Source organism: Pipra filicauda, unplaced genomic scaffold (genome assembly GCF_003945595.2).
Source record: "Pipra filicauda isolate LSUMZ 115617 unplaced genomic scaffold, ASM394559v2 scaffold211_size2331000_pilon, whole genome shotgun sequence".
NCBI lineage: Eukaryota > Metazoa > Chordata > Aves > Passeriformes > Pipridae > Pipra > Pipra filicauda.
Window position 1 is genome coordinate 165,763 of NW_024104323.1, and position 16,885 is coordinate 182,647.

Consider the following 16,885-nt stretch of genomic DNA (forward strand, 5'->3'; position numbering starts at 1 on the left):
GACCTACAGAAAAGACCCCCCCCCAATTTTATAAAGGAATGTTTCTGATGCAAAGATACCAAAGAGCTGAACAGCAATGAGCCCAGAAACCCTGGCTCAGATTATCAAAATACATTTAAGTGCCTGAAATCCATGAAACACTGAAAACTCTGAAGATTCCTGTTTAACTTTGAAGTCTCGTGAAGGTGCCCTACCAGGAAAGATCAGGAAAGGGAATTTTGGAGTTTCCCTTTCTATTTGCAACGGGAAACTTAAGATCCCTCTAGGGTAGAGCACCTTCATGCTCAGCAGGAGACACAAGCACGTATGGAATCCTTATGGCACCTCCTGGTCAGCCCCTCCTTTGTTAACCTTGGAAGAAGGAGCACAAGTGCAGGGGAGCAGCTGTTCTGAACTTTCTCTGTGCCAACCAGACCCTTTTGGTAGCGGAAGGATCAGACCCACCTTCGCTTCTTTTACTTCCCAATTTGTCTTTGCCTTGTTCCCCATTCTCCTCCGTTCATGCGCTTAGAACGACAAATTAAATTAAAACTCTTCTTAAGCATTCCCATTTGGAGCGAGCTCCCTATGTTTATCTGGTAATTTGGTAACTCAACAATACGAGTCTGCTCGGTCCTTCAGCGTGAAGATCACACCTGAAGTCATCTCACACATTATTGTGATCCACAGGTATGTAATTGGACTGGACTGAACCTGTTGCAAGCACAGTTGCACAGACCTTGCAGTGAACTAGCCCTGCAGATACCTGTTACTAATCCAATAAACCCAAATTTTACTGCCAGTTCTGTAGCTTTGCTCACAAGTTTGGTGATAAAAGAGCTGGTATTCAAAAACGAAGGCCACAGACCCGCTGTAATAATCGTGCTGTGTGGCCCACAGAACTTTTTCTGGTGGTCAGCAGAGCTGGCAGATTACCAGAACCGTTCTTTATCTCGGTATTACACTCTCCCCAAGCAGCTGTAGTAAATGCCACAGAGAGGCTGAGCTGTCACTGAAAGGAAAGACAGAAAGATGGATTCAGGAAACACATTCTAAAGATAAGGTTCATACTACAGGAGCTTAGTAATCTCCGGCATGGATAAACACACTCTTTCCTGTACACCGCACACAGTCCCCTCTCACTCAAGATCTGGAGTTATCAAACTGTCTTGCACACCCATTAGAAGACTCAGCTACTGTTCAAGTACCAACGGAGTAAACGTTTGGCAGCTGCAGCAGCAAGCAAAGGCAGCACAAGGAAGGTTTAGCTGCCAGAACTCACAGCGCATGGTTTTGGGAAGTGCCTCTTGTAACACCAGATAGGCTTTAAGGACAACCAGGAGTGTCAGGAGCACCAAATGGTGATGATACACATCTCCAAAAGTCACAGCAGTCACAGGGGGCTGCAGTTCCACACGTCTCAGTGTGGAGTGTAAATGAGCCTTCTGAAGTGCAGTCAATTCGGTATCACAGAATCACCCCCCTCTTCCTCATGGGGACTCACACACATCTTACACCAGGTCTCAGTTCAAAAATCCAACAGGTTGGCTTAGAATTTATTCAGCTGTTGCCCTGTACAAGGCAACACATGCACCCATTCCACTTACTATCTGAAAAACAATTTTTATGCTGTTATAAACTATAAGCTCCTGCATCGGACTGTGGTCTTCCGCTCCTGCAACAAAGGTATTTACTCACAGCTTGAGACCTTGAGGCATCTTGGCACATCCCACTGTTATCATGGCAATAATCTGATTTGCTTTCCTTCCCAGTTCACTCCTGGAAGGAACTATTTTGACTAAAAAAAACAAACCAGAAGGTAAGCATACTTGGGCTGCAAAAGGTGTGGTTTTCTTTTTAAATTGTATTTTAACACCACGCTCTTGCCCCCACTTAAAGAGAGGAGGACAAGGACTTTTTGAGAATATTTTCAGTTAACAAGCCCCAGATTTCAAGCAGGACCTAATTGCTTTCTATGGCACCTGAAGGGAACACAGGCTCTTCACCTTTACCTGAGCAAATGGACTTTAGTCCAACCCAGTGCCAGGCCATAAAAGTTCAAAGAATCCCTCTGAAGGCCCCAGCAGCCTCACTAGGCAGTACAGCTCACCCAGTTTTATATGCAGCAGTTACTGAGCAGCCTCAACGCCACATTTCAGCAACCAGAGCGGTTTCAAGGCACACAGAAGTGGTAAAATCGTGATGGTGTGGAAAACAGAGGCACCATTTAAAACATAAACCCAAAAAGCAACTGGCAGATCCTGACAGCAAATCCAACAGAGGCTGCAGCATCGCTGCTGCCCCGGCCCGGAGATGTCGTTTGTCAGCAAAACAAAGATGCTGAATCCTTAAAACCTTGGCACAGAGCACACAAAACCTGAATGTCAATACCTCAGTGGGTGTAAACACAACTCACAGCTCAATACATGTGCATTTTAGGTAAATTTTAACAACACTGGGATGCTGCAAAGAGACTGTAACACAGATGCTCCATTAAGAGTGTATTCAGCCTGGCAGCAGCATGTCTGGGGACAGGAGAGATGTGCAGGCCAGGCAGCTCTACAGCCTCCAGACACTAATAAAAATGTCAGAAGATAGCTATGAAGGTAATAAATGTAATAAATAGATTGTTGAGGACATCTGCTTATGCAGCACTCAGTCCCGTTAGCCAAGAGTTAGACACCCAACAAGGACTGGCTTGATCAGGGATTCCAGAGCAAGAACTTGGATCCGTGTCAGGGCTTTGGGGATCTCACCCATAAACTGCAGGAATGGTCACAGCTACAGCCAGGCATGGAGACCCCCCTGGGCTTCCCCCAGAGCAGGGCCTGGATAAAAAATATTCCAGCAGCCAAGCTGGTTTTCACCTATTTGTTCAGCTTCAGGTATTTGCAGCATTAATTTGCTGGGATTTTTATTAGCAGATAGAAATCTTTGTAGAAATTAGATTTATGTTCACTATACCCAAATACTTTCCTCATTAGGAAAGCAAACCATCCCTCTTTGCATCAACACAAAAGAGTTTGCCAGGAAATGCCATTTCAAGCATCTTCCAAGGACGATTGCAGAGCACACTTTTAGAACCCTCTTTCTGCACTCTGATAGTGCTTTCCATCTTTTGAAGAAAAGCTTTAGGCACATTCTGCTGAATCCCAAAGCAGAAAGCTCCTCACTCCATAATGGTGCTGGCAAGTGCAGACTTGTCAGGTCATTTGATTGCTCTGTAAAGCAGGTTTAAGTTCAAACAACATTTTCACACAGTCCTCCCTAGTCTGCAAGACCCAAGTCCATGCAATCACAGGCCTCTGTGGTGTTAGATCTTAAACAGCTCCAGCAGGTCAGCAACTAGACAGATCATTTCATTTAGGCATGATGATGTTGATGTACTTCCTGTAAGTTTAAGCTCCTGTTTGGAATTCATTTCTCTGCCTCTCTGGAGGACATGCTGCTCTTCGGAGCCTCAGCTCAACAAGCACTGGTCACTCCTGCTGTCCTGCTGCCAGGCTTTTCTGTGTGTTCCTCTTCACCTCAAAATATATCCCATATCTCATCAGGATGAAAAGATATACAGCAGAAAACTAACACCAGAAGCTATCTAGAAATTGCTAACCACAGGACTAGAGGAACATTTCTTTTGAAACAGCAATCCCTACACTCTGCAGAGATGTGGGAACTCAGGAATGGAAACGAAGGCTCTATGCTTTGGTCTCCGGCTGACTCCCTTGCAAGCATTAACACCTCTGTGCACCAACATCCTATTGAGAAGTTATTTTATTAACCCAAACACACTTTCAGCACTACCACAGCAGCACTCCTGCATTCAGTGTCCAGTTCACAGGGTGAGTCTGGACGTGCCTGACGCCGACCTGCTCCGCGGAGGCAGCGTGGGAGCACATTTTACGGGACTGCAGGAGACTAAAGGTCTCTCGTCAGAAGAATTTTACCAATAGCAAAGATCCCACCCCAAACACTGACCACTGACTGTAGCTGCAGCCAGGTCACCTCAGGAGAACTTCACCAGCCCAGCCTTGCCCAGGCAGGCAGTGAGGAATGTCAGGCTGCTGCAGAGCTCTGCCTTGGAGACACTGCAGCACCTTTCCTTTAAAGCCCAACTCACTCCATTGCCTTTTTACTGTCTGGATTTTTAATAGCTTCTACTTGCTATGTTCCTGGGGATTAGATATACTCAAGAGCTGTTTATAGGCATCTGCTGCTCCTCCACAGCAGGACTCCAGGTTCACTGCTTACCCCGTTTGACTCTATTATTTTTATCCTACTGTAATCAAACACATTTAACACCCACCCCCTTGTTTTGCCCAAGAAGGAGCTTGGTTTCAGTGAGCTTTCTGACCCCAGTAACAGGAGTCAGGGAGTTCAGATCACCACATCAACAGCAGGTTGTCATTTCCTACCGCAGGAAGTTATTTCAAATATATTAAAAAAAAAAAAAGCTCTTTTCAGACCTAACCTACAATTGTTGCTAAGTGCCCACAACAATTAAATAGCTCCCATCCCTTCCAATACATTATGTATACTGAGATCAAGTCATGAGTTGATCTTGTGACTGCTGGAAGGCCAAGAGTGAAATGAAAAATCGGAGTTTAGCCGAGTTCAATTTGAGCCTTCGGGAATTGTGCTTTCCAGCTTTCCTCTCAGTCATGAAAGCTGTAAAATGAAGAAACAGCAATTCTTAAATCATCATTTAAGGGTTTAAGACTGAAGTAAACAGAGCAGTCACCTTCCCTGAGCCACACAATCACAGAACCACAGTGAAATCATGGGAATGTGCAACCAGGACAGCTTTTTCTTTTGCAGATTCATCCAAGTTGGCCCCAAACCCAAAGCCCAAATCTTGTTTAAGTATTTTAAATGCTAGATATTATGGCTTCTGTTACTACCTACTCACACAAACAACATTAAGCAAAGAAATGTAACAGCCAGAGAGCTCATAAAGGGAAAACCATTTCACCTTCACTTCCCCTTTACTCCCTCTGGAGGGAATCTTAAGCCTTTCATAAAATCTGACTGCAACATTTTAAGCCAAGAAAGTGCTCCTGCCATTGGAGAAGTCACTTGATATATACAATTTTTACTTTTATTAAGTTTAGCTGAAATAATTCTTTTGAAGGCTTAGAGGAAAGGAGACAAAGCTTACAAGACTCCAAGAAATCTTACCCTCCAGACTATAATTACATTATAAAAATCAGCATCAATACTTGTCACCCTTCAATCAGCTGAGTTTCAATGTTTGTTTTTCCTGAAGCAACTGAAATCAGTGTTTACAAAAGGTGAACATCTCCCTGCAAAACAACCCCATTTAAAAATAAATCCCTGCAAATTCTCAGTGTTGTCCTAGCTTTGGAGCAGATGTTGGACTACCTGCATCATAGCAAATATCCACACACCCACTGAACATGCTATTTAAGCAGCAGGTGTCCATGTGGCACAGGATCCCCCTTGATGGCAACAGGGACTTTTTAACCAGAGAACAAGAGTTCAGTAGTGTGGTTATGCCTCTCAGAATATTCTGATGATGGACCAAATCCTGAGAAACAACACAGGACACTGGAGGGAGCTAAGGAACACCACAACCAGGATAGAAGCAAAGTCTCCCCATGCACAGAGAAGTGGAGTATCACTGTTCTATTCAGAGCATGTCTGCAGGCAAACACCCCTTTGCTGGATGGAAACAACAGTCTGGAGAATATGTTCAATGACATCTTTGAAAGCTGTTCTGTGTATATATATATATATATTTATATGTGTGTGTGTGTGTGTAATCTGACTTCTTCCATTTCCTGCTGCAGCAACCTCCTTACTGGGAGCATCATTCAGGCCACAGCCAAATCTGTTTTTCAGTAAGGTTCACACAGGACAGTTGTGCAACATCAACATCAGGCAGAAAACGATGGGTGTTTGCAGAACATGCCAGAAAACCACAAAACCCCCCGTGGAACATTTCACACAGGGAGGTATCCTCGAGGACTCTCGTGAGCCTCAAGTGACAATCTTACCTTCTGGGCTGGGACCGGCATTCTTCTTCCCCACTGTCTGCCTCCTGCACACACAAGGAAAGGAGAAAAACATTAATATGCTTTAATATATGCAGGAAGCAACGACTTGCATTTCACTGGTTTGATTGTATAAGGCAAGGGAAACTCTCCCTGCCTCTGCATGCAGCTGTCACTAGAGAAGAACTCACTTTCAGCTCAGCTGTCACTTCATGTTTTCTCAAAACCCTTTTAAAAACTCAACGCTACAGGAATTTTTGCCCCTGCAGGATTTTGCCTGTTTTTGCACGGACTTCCAGTGACCCCTGCCAAACAAGGCAAGCCAAGAGCCAAACACATAGTTCACTTCTGGGCAAAAACTCTGGGTTTTTTATTACCTTTATGGAGATCATACTAATTCATAGTCCAGTGTCAGCAATCAAGTGTAAAAATCCACAAAACCAGCAAGTAATAAACCTGACAAATAGGCTGGCTGAGCACAGATAGACTAGAAAGGCAAAATTTGACACATTATGCTGCTTTAGATGAGAAATTAATATGCATAATCTCTAATGTGCTGTGGAATTTTACTAGGCCTACCTAGCCCAAAGCAATACCTCAGCAGAGAGATCTCAGCAATTAATTCTGCTTCACAGTACATTTACATATGCACTGCCAGGCACAGGAGATGGGGTACAGGATCGATTTTATTAGTGAGAATTTACTATGTATGTGCAGGTCTGCAGAACAAAACCATTTTAAAACACACCAAGGGTTCAGTCAGGGCAGGGGCATCCCACAGAAATCAGAGTTCAGCACAAGGTGACACAGGAAGCAAAGAGAGAATTTTGCTCCTGGTTGCTCTGGGCTTCCCTCCCGCAGGTCTCCTCTCCAGTGGAGTGATCAGCTTTTCAAGCCACAAACCAGCAAGCAGGTGGTTCCAAGAGACCTGTGTCACAACGATGGTGTTTGACACAAGGATGGAGCTGGATTTACACCGACACAGTGACAGGGCTCTCCTCCCCAGAACTGCCCCTGCAGACTCCTCTGCAGGGGGCTCTGATAACCTTCTCCAATGAACAACCCCAGGGGAGACTATACAGCTTTTTTGAGAAGGGAAACTATCCTTTTCTTCCTCTTCAGTTTGCTTCAGGAGAGCGGTTTGGAAGATGCTCCACACACATATGCTGCTGTTTTATGTACCATGGCACACAGACAGAAACTAAGGAAAGGAGTGTAAGGGATCTCATGGACTAGGGGAAGGCTGTGGAACGAGATAAATGTCAATTCCAACTGCAGTCAGTGGAAAAAGGAAATGAGGAACTGCATGTCCCTTGGCCAGTGTTTCAGCCCCACCAAAGAGGACATGTACCTACCTGCTGCCCAGGGCAGGAGGGGAGGGGAAGCACCAGGAGAGGGAGAGATTCTGGAATAGACACATTGAAAAAAAACCTACAGAAACTAACACATAGAAGTGTCAAGCTCAGAAAAGGGGAGGAGTGGAAAAGTTCAGTTTCCGTAAGATAATGGTATCAACAGGTGCTTTTTTCCTGAGAATCTTTTGAACTACATTTTTTGTGCTTACTGGAGACAAAGGTCCCATTCAGTTCACTTTTTAATACAGTTAAATGCAGGTGCTCCTGCTGGATGTTCTATTTCACTCTTATTTAAATGATCTGGGTCTATGAGATATAAGAATGACTAGAAAATGCTGCTTTGCTACTGGTCTTCTCAGAACAGAACTAGAGCCCCACTGCACCATGAAGCTGTTCACTTGGAGCCACCTGCAACCACAAATTCAAGCTAAAACCTGCAGACCATCTACAACAAGCAAGAGCTGGCAGGAATACCTTCTGCTCATCATACCTTAGCATTAGCTCAGCCACTCGATAAGGGAGGCAGCATTCCTGACCCCTTCGAGGTGAAAACACCAAGGAACTCCACAGCCAACAGAGAAGGAGCTGTCACATCATTCACAAGGGTGCAGATGAAGAGCAGCCACCAGAGCAGCAGCAGCTCCTTCAGAGCAGGGAGCCAAGCCCTTGCTCCTGAGATGAAGCACCAGCATTCACTGGCAGGACACTCTCTGGGATCCAGACCCAAGGCTGGCCTTGCTGAAGAAGAATCCCATGGTGTGGAGTCACTTCCCATTATTCCAGCTTTTGCAATAATCACACTGGCTCAGGACCTCTCTGGGCCAGACTGTTTGCTGTCCACAGCTCCAGACACTGGACAGCTGTCCTGGCCACCCATGCTCCCCACACAGCCAAACTCTCCACATGTTTCATCTGTGTTGCTTAACTGACACCCAGGGACAGCAGATATTCAAGATCATGCTGCTCATTCTCCCTTTTGGCCTATTTTGGCCTGACAGACGGTAACAGCAGCGTTTCAGAAGTAAGACATCAAGTACTTCCAAGCAGTTCGACAGTGCTAAATTATCTTGCATGTATGAAGGCAGTAAGTACCTGCATTTCTAGAGCAAGCAAACAAAGTCTACTTCAGTCCCAAATACTTCTCATACCTCCTTGCCTTGCTCCTCTTCTCCTAAATTTGTAATCCTAATTACTGGCATTTCCCAGGAGAGTGTATATTAATTTCTCGCCCCCGTTATGGGAAGTGCAGGCAAGGCTGCCAGAGCACAAGCTCCAACTGAGTTCCTTGTGGGCTGACAACAAGTTGACTTGTGGGAGCAAGAGGAAGAGGTCAGGGGAGGGAAAGAGGTTAGCTAAAGACACGATGGGGTTTGTGAATAAGCCAAAGCAGATCAAAAGTGTGTATTTGACTAGAGAACAAGTTCCTCAAACCCACAGTAAAGCAAAACAACTGAAAGAGCACTTGAAATCTCCACTGTGCTGCTCAGGAACCCAAGCTATGCAAACATTTTTAGTATTATAATGAATGGCCAAGAAAAATCCTGGTCACAGCAACTGGCAAGCCTGGTATGTCATAGCCAAAAGTCCTACAAATGAGAGGAGAAGATCCTGAAATATGCAGATAATTATCTTAGCTCCCCTCAAAATTCAGCCCTCAAGAGCTCAGTGTGGAGGAGGCCAGACATGGCCCAATTAGTCACCATCTGTCTCTGCTGAAGCTCTTACATCTCACGTCTCTTTGATATCAGACATAAATGTAGCAGATTTGTGTGAGGAGCACAAATTTTACTCAGAATATAGCTGACTGTCTACAAAAACAGAACTGTAGATAAGTGACAGTACCTGGGATGCTGTCTGGAGCAAAACTAACCTTCAGCAACCTCCTTCTCTTCTCCTCAGCAACTCTGACCAGCTGCAGCCCACTCCTTCCCTGTGCCTCATGATTTGATCTGGACTTACAGAGTGGTCAGATTCAGATTTCTCCTCTGCAAATGCATCCATGAGAACACAGACAGAGGGTGTGAAAGAAGATACAGCCAATGCTCCTATATTTCATATATCCCACCACCAGTCCATGCTGCCATTCCCATCCTACAACTCTGCGCTGTGCTCTGGTCACTATAAAATTCTGCAGGGACAAAACATCCCCGTAATCTGTGACTGGAGCCCCAACGGGCTGCAATGACTCGTCATCCCGCTAGAGGGGAGGGCAGGACAGGGATGTGCCCGCTCGGGTGCAGCACCAGGGAGGAAATGACTCCAATATAACAAGACTCCAGCACTGACATGACCCCTAAAACCAGCACCTTCATGTTTTCTTGCCATTTCCAGCGTATTTCCAAAGAAGAAGGAGTACTGCTGCCAGTGCGACAATTCACCAGCCAAAAAGCACATAAAAACATTCCTTTCTGAGGACATCTCTGAGAAGGAACATGCTTGGACATCATCCTTGGACACCAAACCCAGCCATTTGGAGGTGTGAACTGTGACTCTGATCCACTCCAACCTTCACGGCTGCCACAGGTGGCGGCAGGAACCTTGGATCCTGCCCCACTCCCCGGTTCCCCGTGCTCCTGCAGCACCCACGCTGCGACCACAGCGACAGATTCAAGAGAGGGCAGCTTCCACAAATGCTTCTTGGAGATTCCTGATGCTGGATTGCTCCAGCCTCAAAGCAGCCTCCTCCACCAGCCTGCACGGAGGAGGAAGCTGAGCAGCACTGATGAGCTCCAGAGGGAGTCATGCCCTGCTTTCCTTGACCAGAAACAGAGGCCTCAGGGGAAATGGAAGGAATGAGTCGCGTAGCTCTAAACTAGGCCACGATATTAAATGCAGTTTAAAGTGAAAGATGAAAAATTCCATCTCTGCTCCTTTCAGGCCATGTAGGACAGAATATGCAAAACATTAATCCTGTTTGTGCTTTGATCCACTGCCAACTATCTGTCATCAAAAGGGCAAGGGAGAGGAGAGAAATTTTGGAGTGCTCTTCTGTTCTATACAATGGGAGTCACTCCATGTCACGCAAACAATTCTGCTCTTATAAATCTCCTTTTTGCAGACTGATGTAATGATAAACAAGATTCAATCTCCATTCTTACGTACAGGGACTGGAGCTGTCTGCCTGGATTTAACATTAGGAACATCACAGCGAGTTCCTGTACTGTAAGATGTGATTATTAGCCTAAGTCATGCGCCTCACAATCACTACATTTCTCTTAACCAAGGAACATTTCACACAGACTACACCCTAAAAATACATCTTCCAAACCTTAAAAGAATTCCCATTTAATAACTGCTTGCTACGTGTGATTTTATGCCAACATACCTGACTGTATAGACAATGCCTGGGAAGTGTTTTCATCAGGAGTGAGTGGTCACAGCCATCAATATCAAGAGAGCACTGACAATTTAGACAGTGTTCACCATAAGTCAACACGTGGCTCGTAGCTGTGAACACTTCAGACATTACAGAACTTCTCTCCCCTTCTCCATTTTCTAAATTTTGACTTCTTATTCATGCAACAGAAGATTAGTTAATATAGATCCCCCAAACCCACAGCAACACTCAGATGTAGCCATGCCTCAGAGAGGCTTTCCACTTAATATGGCCAAACCTCCATCTTGCAGGCAGCTCTAGACCCAGGCTCAAAGGAGGCACTACAAAGGAAAGGACTGTAATTAATGAGCAGTTTCTTAGTTCCCTGCCTGCTCTTTCCTTGGCTAGATCCTGTCCAGTTGTTCAGAAGCACACCAAGTGCCTCCGAGCCGAATGTGACCTTTGCTGGGAAGAAGGCAGCTGCTTCAGTCAAATCAGAGGCTGTGCATGCAGGCACTGATCCAGCTGTTAAACCATGCAAATGCTCCTCTTCACAGTGTTCACCAGTGTCCCAGTGTCCCTTTGTCTGGGCTACAGCCACACAGAGCCCTGCACACTGCTCCATACGGGAGCTCTCCTTGTGTGCCAGCAAGTATTAAGCAAGTCAGTACAAAAGCCACCCTCCCACAAGTATTTCCCAATGCATGGATAACCCAGTCTGGTCGAGTTTTGCAGAGGGTGCCACTGCTGCAGCCACAGCCTCTCCTCTAGTGCAATACAAGGCACACAGACATAAGAGCATCCACCGGACGATCAGATTCCTTAGGGCTCAGCTCAACTCCTGACGGACGTGTGGTGACAGTGGAGATGCCCTGGGGTACCCAACATCTGCACCAAACTGGCACTAGATGCCCAACTGAATGGAGGCCCTCGAAGTCCAAGGGACCAGTATCTGTGTGTGGACATCACACAGAACTGAAGTTCAGCACCTTCCGAGATGAAATATTTGACAGATGCTGGTCCTATCAATAATCTCAAATCTCCTACTGGAACAAAGCAAGACAAATGTTTGAGTCGGATTGCCAAATATCTATTACACATTTCTGTGGCAGAGGGACTTCCCTGCAGAAGTCTGAGTTGTATCAATCTCTTAAATAAACTGTGTTAGCAAAAAGCCCACACATGCTGCATTTGCAGTATGGCTGGAGCGCCAGCAACAACACTGGCTGGGAAAGTGAAACAAGGGCTGACTCCAAAAGCTGGGTTGATAAAAGGTTCCCTTTCTTCCTGCAAAAAGCCCAAGATTACATATAAATTCACCAGTTACTGGGGTTGGAGGGGTGATACAGAACCCTAACAGGTACCATTTCCAGTCTGACCATGTCTAGTAGCAGTTTGGTACTAAAAAGGGTGATTTGATCACAAAAAAAATGGGCAACCAGAGTTTGCAAGTTCCACAGCTGAAATATGGAGAAAAAAACAACTCAAAATCTGCAGCAGTTTGTGTGAACCAATTTATTCAGTGTAATTTGGAAACCATCAACATGGTAGTGATGTGAAGATACTCATTGATAGAGGACAGGTCTCGGAGCTGTGAACTGAAAACCAGTTCACTGCAGAATCCTGCAGTCTCTTGAGATGGTTAACCTTAACCATTAATAAAAATTATGAAACTAATTAATGAAGTCACCTAGCATGCTCTAGAGAGCTAGCTCATTTCTACTTTTTGAAATACTTACATTTGCCATCAAACACATTTTAAAATAGAAGCTTCTACCAGGAAGCCTTTAAGTTTGACTTAAAAGTTCTTCAAAACGCTGAGCTGAGGAGGCCACAAACGGGAAAGGGGAGAACTGTGCTGTGTTTTGCATAGTGCTTTTAGCTCTCCAAAGCTGCAGGGGTAAGGGGTAAACAAGCAGCTTTCTCCAGCCATTACTCTCTCACCCCTCACTATTTGCATGGGATATTTTGAATGGGTGCTGTTTTCCGCCTCACATTTCTTCTGGGTTTGAGGTTCCACACAAGCAGCAGCTTTCTGCAGCCAAGTGTTCATTCAGAGGTTGGCATTCCTTCCGGATTGTTTTCTGTATCACTTTGCTGTGCCAGTAATTGGTATATTTAGGTCAAAGACATTGTGCTCCTGCTCGGGAGAGAGTAAAAAACAAGTTCCTTATCAAAGCTTTCATCTTCCCGCTGGAGCGAAGGGATTTATGCAAACCTTGTTTAGAATAGGCCTCACTAAAAACTGCAGAACTAAAACTCAAACACTTGAAGACAAAAATTACAAGCCTCCAACTGGTACAAGAGTCAGGATGAGAAATACAGTGTGACACAGCCTGCTACACTACACCACAAGAACAGATTAAAAAGCAGATTACTGTCAACTGCATTTGTGCAGTGAAATCAGCCTGCCTGATGGGCAGTGCAACAGCTTTTGCCTTAATCAGAGACGCACCCAACGGGAAAAAAAAAAGAATACAAACATTGTACATACATATTCACATTAAATATTCCTACACCAAAGGTGTATTAATATAACTTCTCTCTAAAACAGTAGCAGCATATCACCCCTAGCCACTTACAGACACTAGGGAAAAGAAAAACCAGCAAAACTATTGTCTCCCTGAATAGACCTTTCCTCTGACTTTCAGAAGGACTTTCAGCACTGCCCGAGTATGACAGAAAAGGCAGGTATTTACCATAATTATGATGCTTTGCTGGATTTAAAGCCTCTCAGAACCCTAAAGGTACCTGCCTAATCTCCTTTTAGGCAAAGTTAATGACACTGTCCACTGGAAATCTTAAAATCTAGGAGCATTTGTTTCCCTAGAACAATCACAAATGCTTATGGTGACGGGCCAAGTGTGAGAAAATTCACTCTCTGTATAAACAGTGGAACTCCAGTTTTCATACTGGGAACTGTCGCTGACGTCAAGGGTATAGTTTGACTAAGACCAAGCCAAAGATATGCATGTGTACACTGGTGAATCTCAGGGCAGGGCTTCCACACCAGCACCACGCTGTGATTAAAATGAAATCCCAGCTCCACAGGTTACCACAACGAGCAGCCCTTCATTATCCACTCATGCAGGCTGACACATCTGCATGCATGAAATTGTCCCTCTGCAATTATGCAGGATGGACATTCACACCTCAGACCCTCTCCAGTCACTACCTGTTAATACACAGACCTTGCTCAACCTCCCGGTGCCCTCGGGAGCTTCCAGGGCAGCGTGGCCACGCACCTCCTCACCCACAGGGCTGACATCTTCACCTCAGAAGCTGGGCCTGTTTCCAGCTGGAGAGAGAGAGTCTCCTCAACTGCTGCATTAAAAAAGCGGCAGCTAGAATTAAACAAGATTGAAGGAGCCAGAAAAGCAAACTGGCTAATGAGCCAGATGCAGAGAAGTCGGAGACCTGGAACAGCAGCTGATAATCTTTTATCATCCATGAGCAATACTAAAGCATTACAAGGAATAAGGAGGTAGATCAGACGTGGCAGATGCACAACACCAGCTTCTGGTTTAAGTCACTTTCCCATTGACATGAACAAACATGAAACGTGTTTTTAAAAAAGGGAAATATTTGGTTTTCACTCCTCATGCTGAAGGGCTATTTTAGGAGGAGGAGGGTGGAAGGAAGGGAGGTACACTGCAAAGGGAAGGGTCTTTGTCTTGCAATCAGCCATTTTCCTGTTAGCATCTAGTTTACCTTGGTGCACGCTCATTTGTATCCCTGCTGCAGTTATCTCTATTAAAAACCAGGGAGTTATTCTGGGCTCTGAGCAAGTTATAACTCCAGAGCTTTGACTTCTTCCAGAACATACAGTAGGGTCACTAAAGCAATGCTGATCCACCTGCAACATATATAAAATACATTATTCCCATAATGGGACAAGAACAGAGCTATTTGGACAACACTCTTGGTTATGTCATAGTTGTGTCCACAGAATAAAGCTGTGCCAGCACAGCCCTCTTGTTAATCAGTGGCTGCAGCAGCAGAACCAGGCACAAGTTTTTCATTTTGACAGCTTGCCTCAAACTCCACCACTGAAATCACACACAGCCATCTCTGAGACACGTTTCAGCTGCACCTTCACCCCACACCGGCTCTGCAGGATGCTCTTAGAGCCCAGGGCTGGCTGTAACACATAAGCATCCTTCTCCCTGCCAGAATGCTACAGGAGACTCTCACCCACTCAGCTCCTCTGAGATCCAATCCCTGCAAGCCCCTGTCAAATCTCCTCTTGACGTAACAAACACACAACACAGAGAATCAGGAGCAGCACAGAAATCTTCGTGACCGACCCGAAATATAAGCCCTGGCAGTCAGGCCACTCAGGGCCCTCGGCATATTGCATCAATAATTAAGAGATGATTTTCTGGATGAAGGATATTCTCAAAGGGGAAAGTTATTTAACACTTATGAAGAGGAAATAAAGATTCTGAAAAGGCAGCAGAGCAACACTCAATCTTTTCAAATTCCACAATGCTCAACCGTTAAGAAGCACTGTGGAGAGGAAGTCATCAATATTTCAGATTCTTTACACTGCTTAACCTGAAACTGTGTTCAATGGTACAAGTTGCAAATTATTACCTAGCATTTGTGAGAAAAATAACAACAAAAAAGAGGTATCCAAGCAACTACACTGTACAGCGTGTCTGGATGCAGCAGCATCTGCGTTGGCACTCACAGGCTGCTATTGCATAACCCTGGATTCAAGCAGGAGCACAGCCGGGGAGGCTCTGCTCTATTGCAGTGGCATACCTAGAACAGAAGTGGCTGGTAGAGCTTTAACAGCAGGAGTTTAGACCCCATATCAGAAGAGGTATTGGCAGCAACGCCTCTTCACCTCTAGCCTCCATTTGGGTAGGGAAAAACCCCAAGTGTTTCAGGCGAAATTTCAAAAGGAATAGCTGGGACAGCTTTCTGTGCATGCAGGACACAAAGCAGAGCCTGTGGAGAGCAGAGGGAAAGGAACGCCTGAAGATATTCCCTGGCAAGACACTGCAGAGAGAATCACAAGGTACAAAGTGTTCTCCTTGTTCACATCCACCGTCCCCGGGGTGCACAACAGCCTCCCAGCCGCCCCACTTCTGGCAGGGGACCACTGCTGCTAGAACTGGGACACAACGGTTATAAACTGCTCAGAATCACTCACTTCTTTACCAAATACACCCAGGTATTAGTCACATGTAGTTGGAGCTTAAGCCAGAGCCATTGTCTTGCCTGACAGGAGCTGGTTTTTAGGCTCTCGTACGCTGTTCCTCCACAGTAGAGTCCTGCCTACGCTCTTCCAGCACTGCACGCCTACGGCAGCTGGAGATCCAAGGGTCTAAGGAGTTTCTGAGGGACTAAAGCAAGGTGGCAAATATAATGACACCTTGTCAACAGGGGTTGAAGAAAAAAGAAAAAAAAGAAAAAGGAACATGAAGCAGAGGAGTAGAACAGGGTTTTCTGGATGAGTCAAATATGAGCAGAACAAACTTGCATAATGAGTGACCCTTGACTTTTGTTATTTCTCCCAGCCAACTCCTCCAAAAATCTATTTGTTATTGTTTATTTGGGTATCAGTCCAAATTGCTGTGGGAGGAGAGAAAAGGAGGAAAGGAAATGCTGTCAAGCTATTAATTCTAGTACTGTAGTCATCCAGCACTCTCCCGCTATTAACGAATCAGTGTCCTGTTTACTGCAACACTCTCTAGAGCCTGAAAGTTAAATACAAAACCAGATCTTAATTAGCCTCTTGCAAAAGTGACTCCAGCACTGTTTCTCCTCGGCCAGGATGAATTCTGCCTTTGCTTATTTGCCCACTGCTCAGTCCAGACCTGCAGTGTCATGTCACGTCCCTCTGGAGAGCAGGCAGGAGCCAGGGAAGCAGGCGTCGGGCGAGCAGCACAGCTGGGAGCATCACTCCTGAAACTTAAGCCTCTGCGAAACATTATATTGCAATAAAGGCCAGGCTGTGTCCAAAGCCAGGAGCGACTGGGGCTGCCATCCGTCCTCCCATTCTCCCAGCACAGAAGTCCCTTTCCTACACGAGTGCATCAGTAATAGGAGAAAAGCTGTACTAAACCAGAATTCAGGGTTACGTTTGGTTATTTCCCTCTCTCAGGATGCAAGTACCACTGGCAGTGGGTACAGCTTGACCTGTCAAAGGGACAGGCTTCCACACAGCCACTTGCCCTCACTCTGTGCCAAACCTGGCTGTTCCCTGGAGCAGG

The 16,885-nt window shown here is 45.5% G+C and overlaps 1 protein-coding gene across 1 annotated transcript in view; it reads right to left on the reverse strand.

The window, feature by feature from the left end:
- SSH2 (slingshot protein phosphatase 2) overlaps positions 1 to 16,885 on the reverse strand; it is a 90,852-nt gene that overhangs the window by 54,662 nt on the left and 19,305 nt on the right. Inside the window, exon 2 of the mRNA XM_027744366.2 lies at positions 5,994 to 6,037. Within this exon, the coding sequence (XP_027600167.1) occupies positions 5,994 to 6,037 (44 nt within the window). The remainder of the gene's footprint in view (positions 1 to 5,993; positions 6,038 to 16,885) is intronic.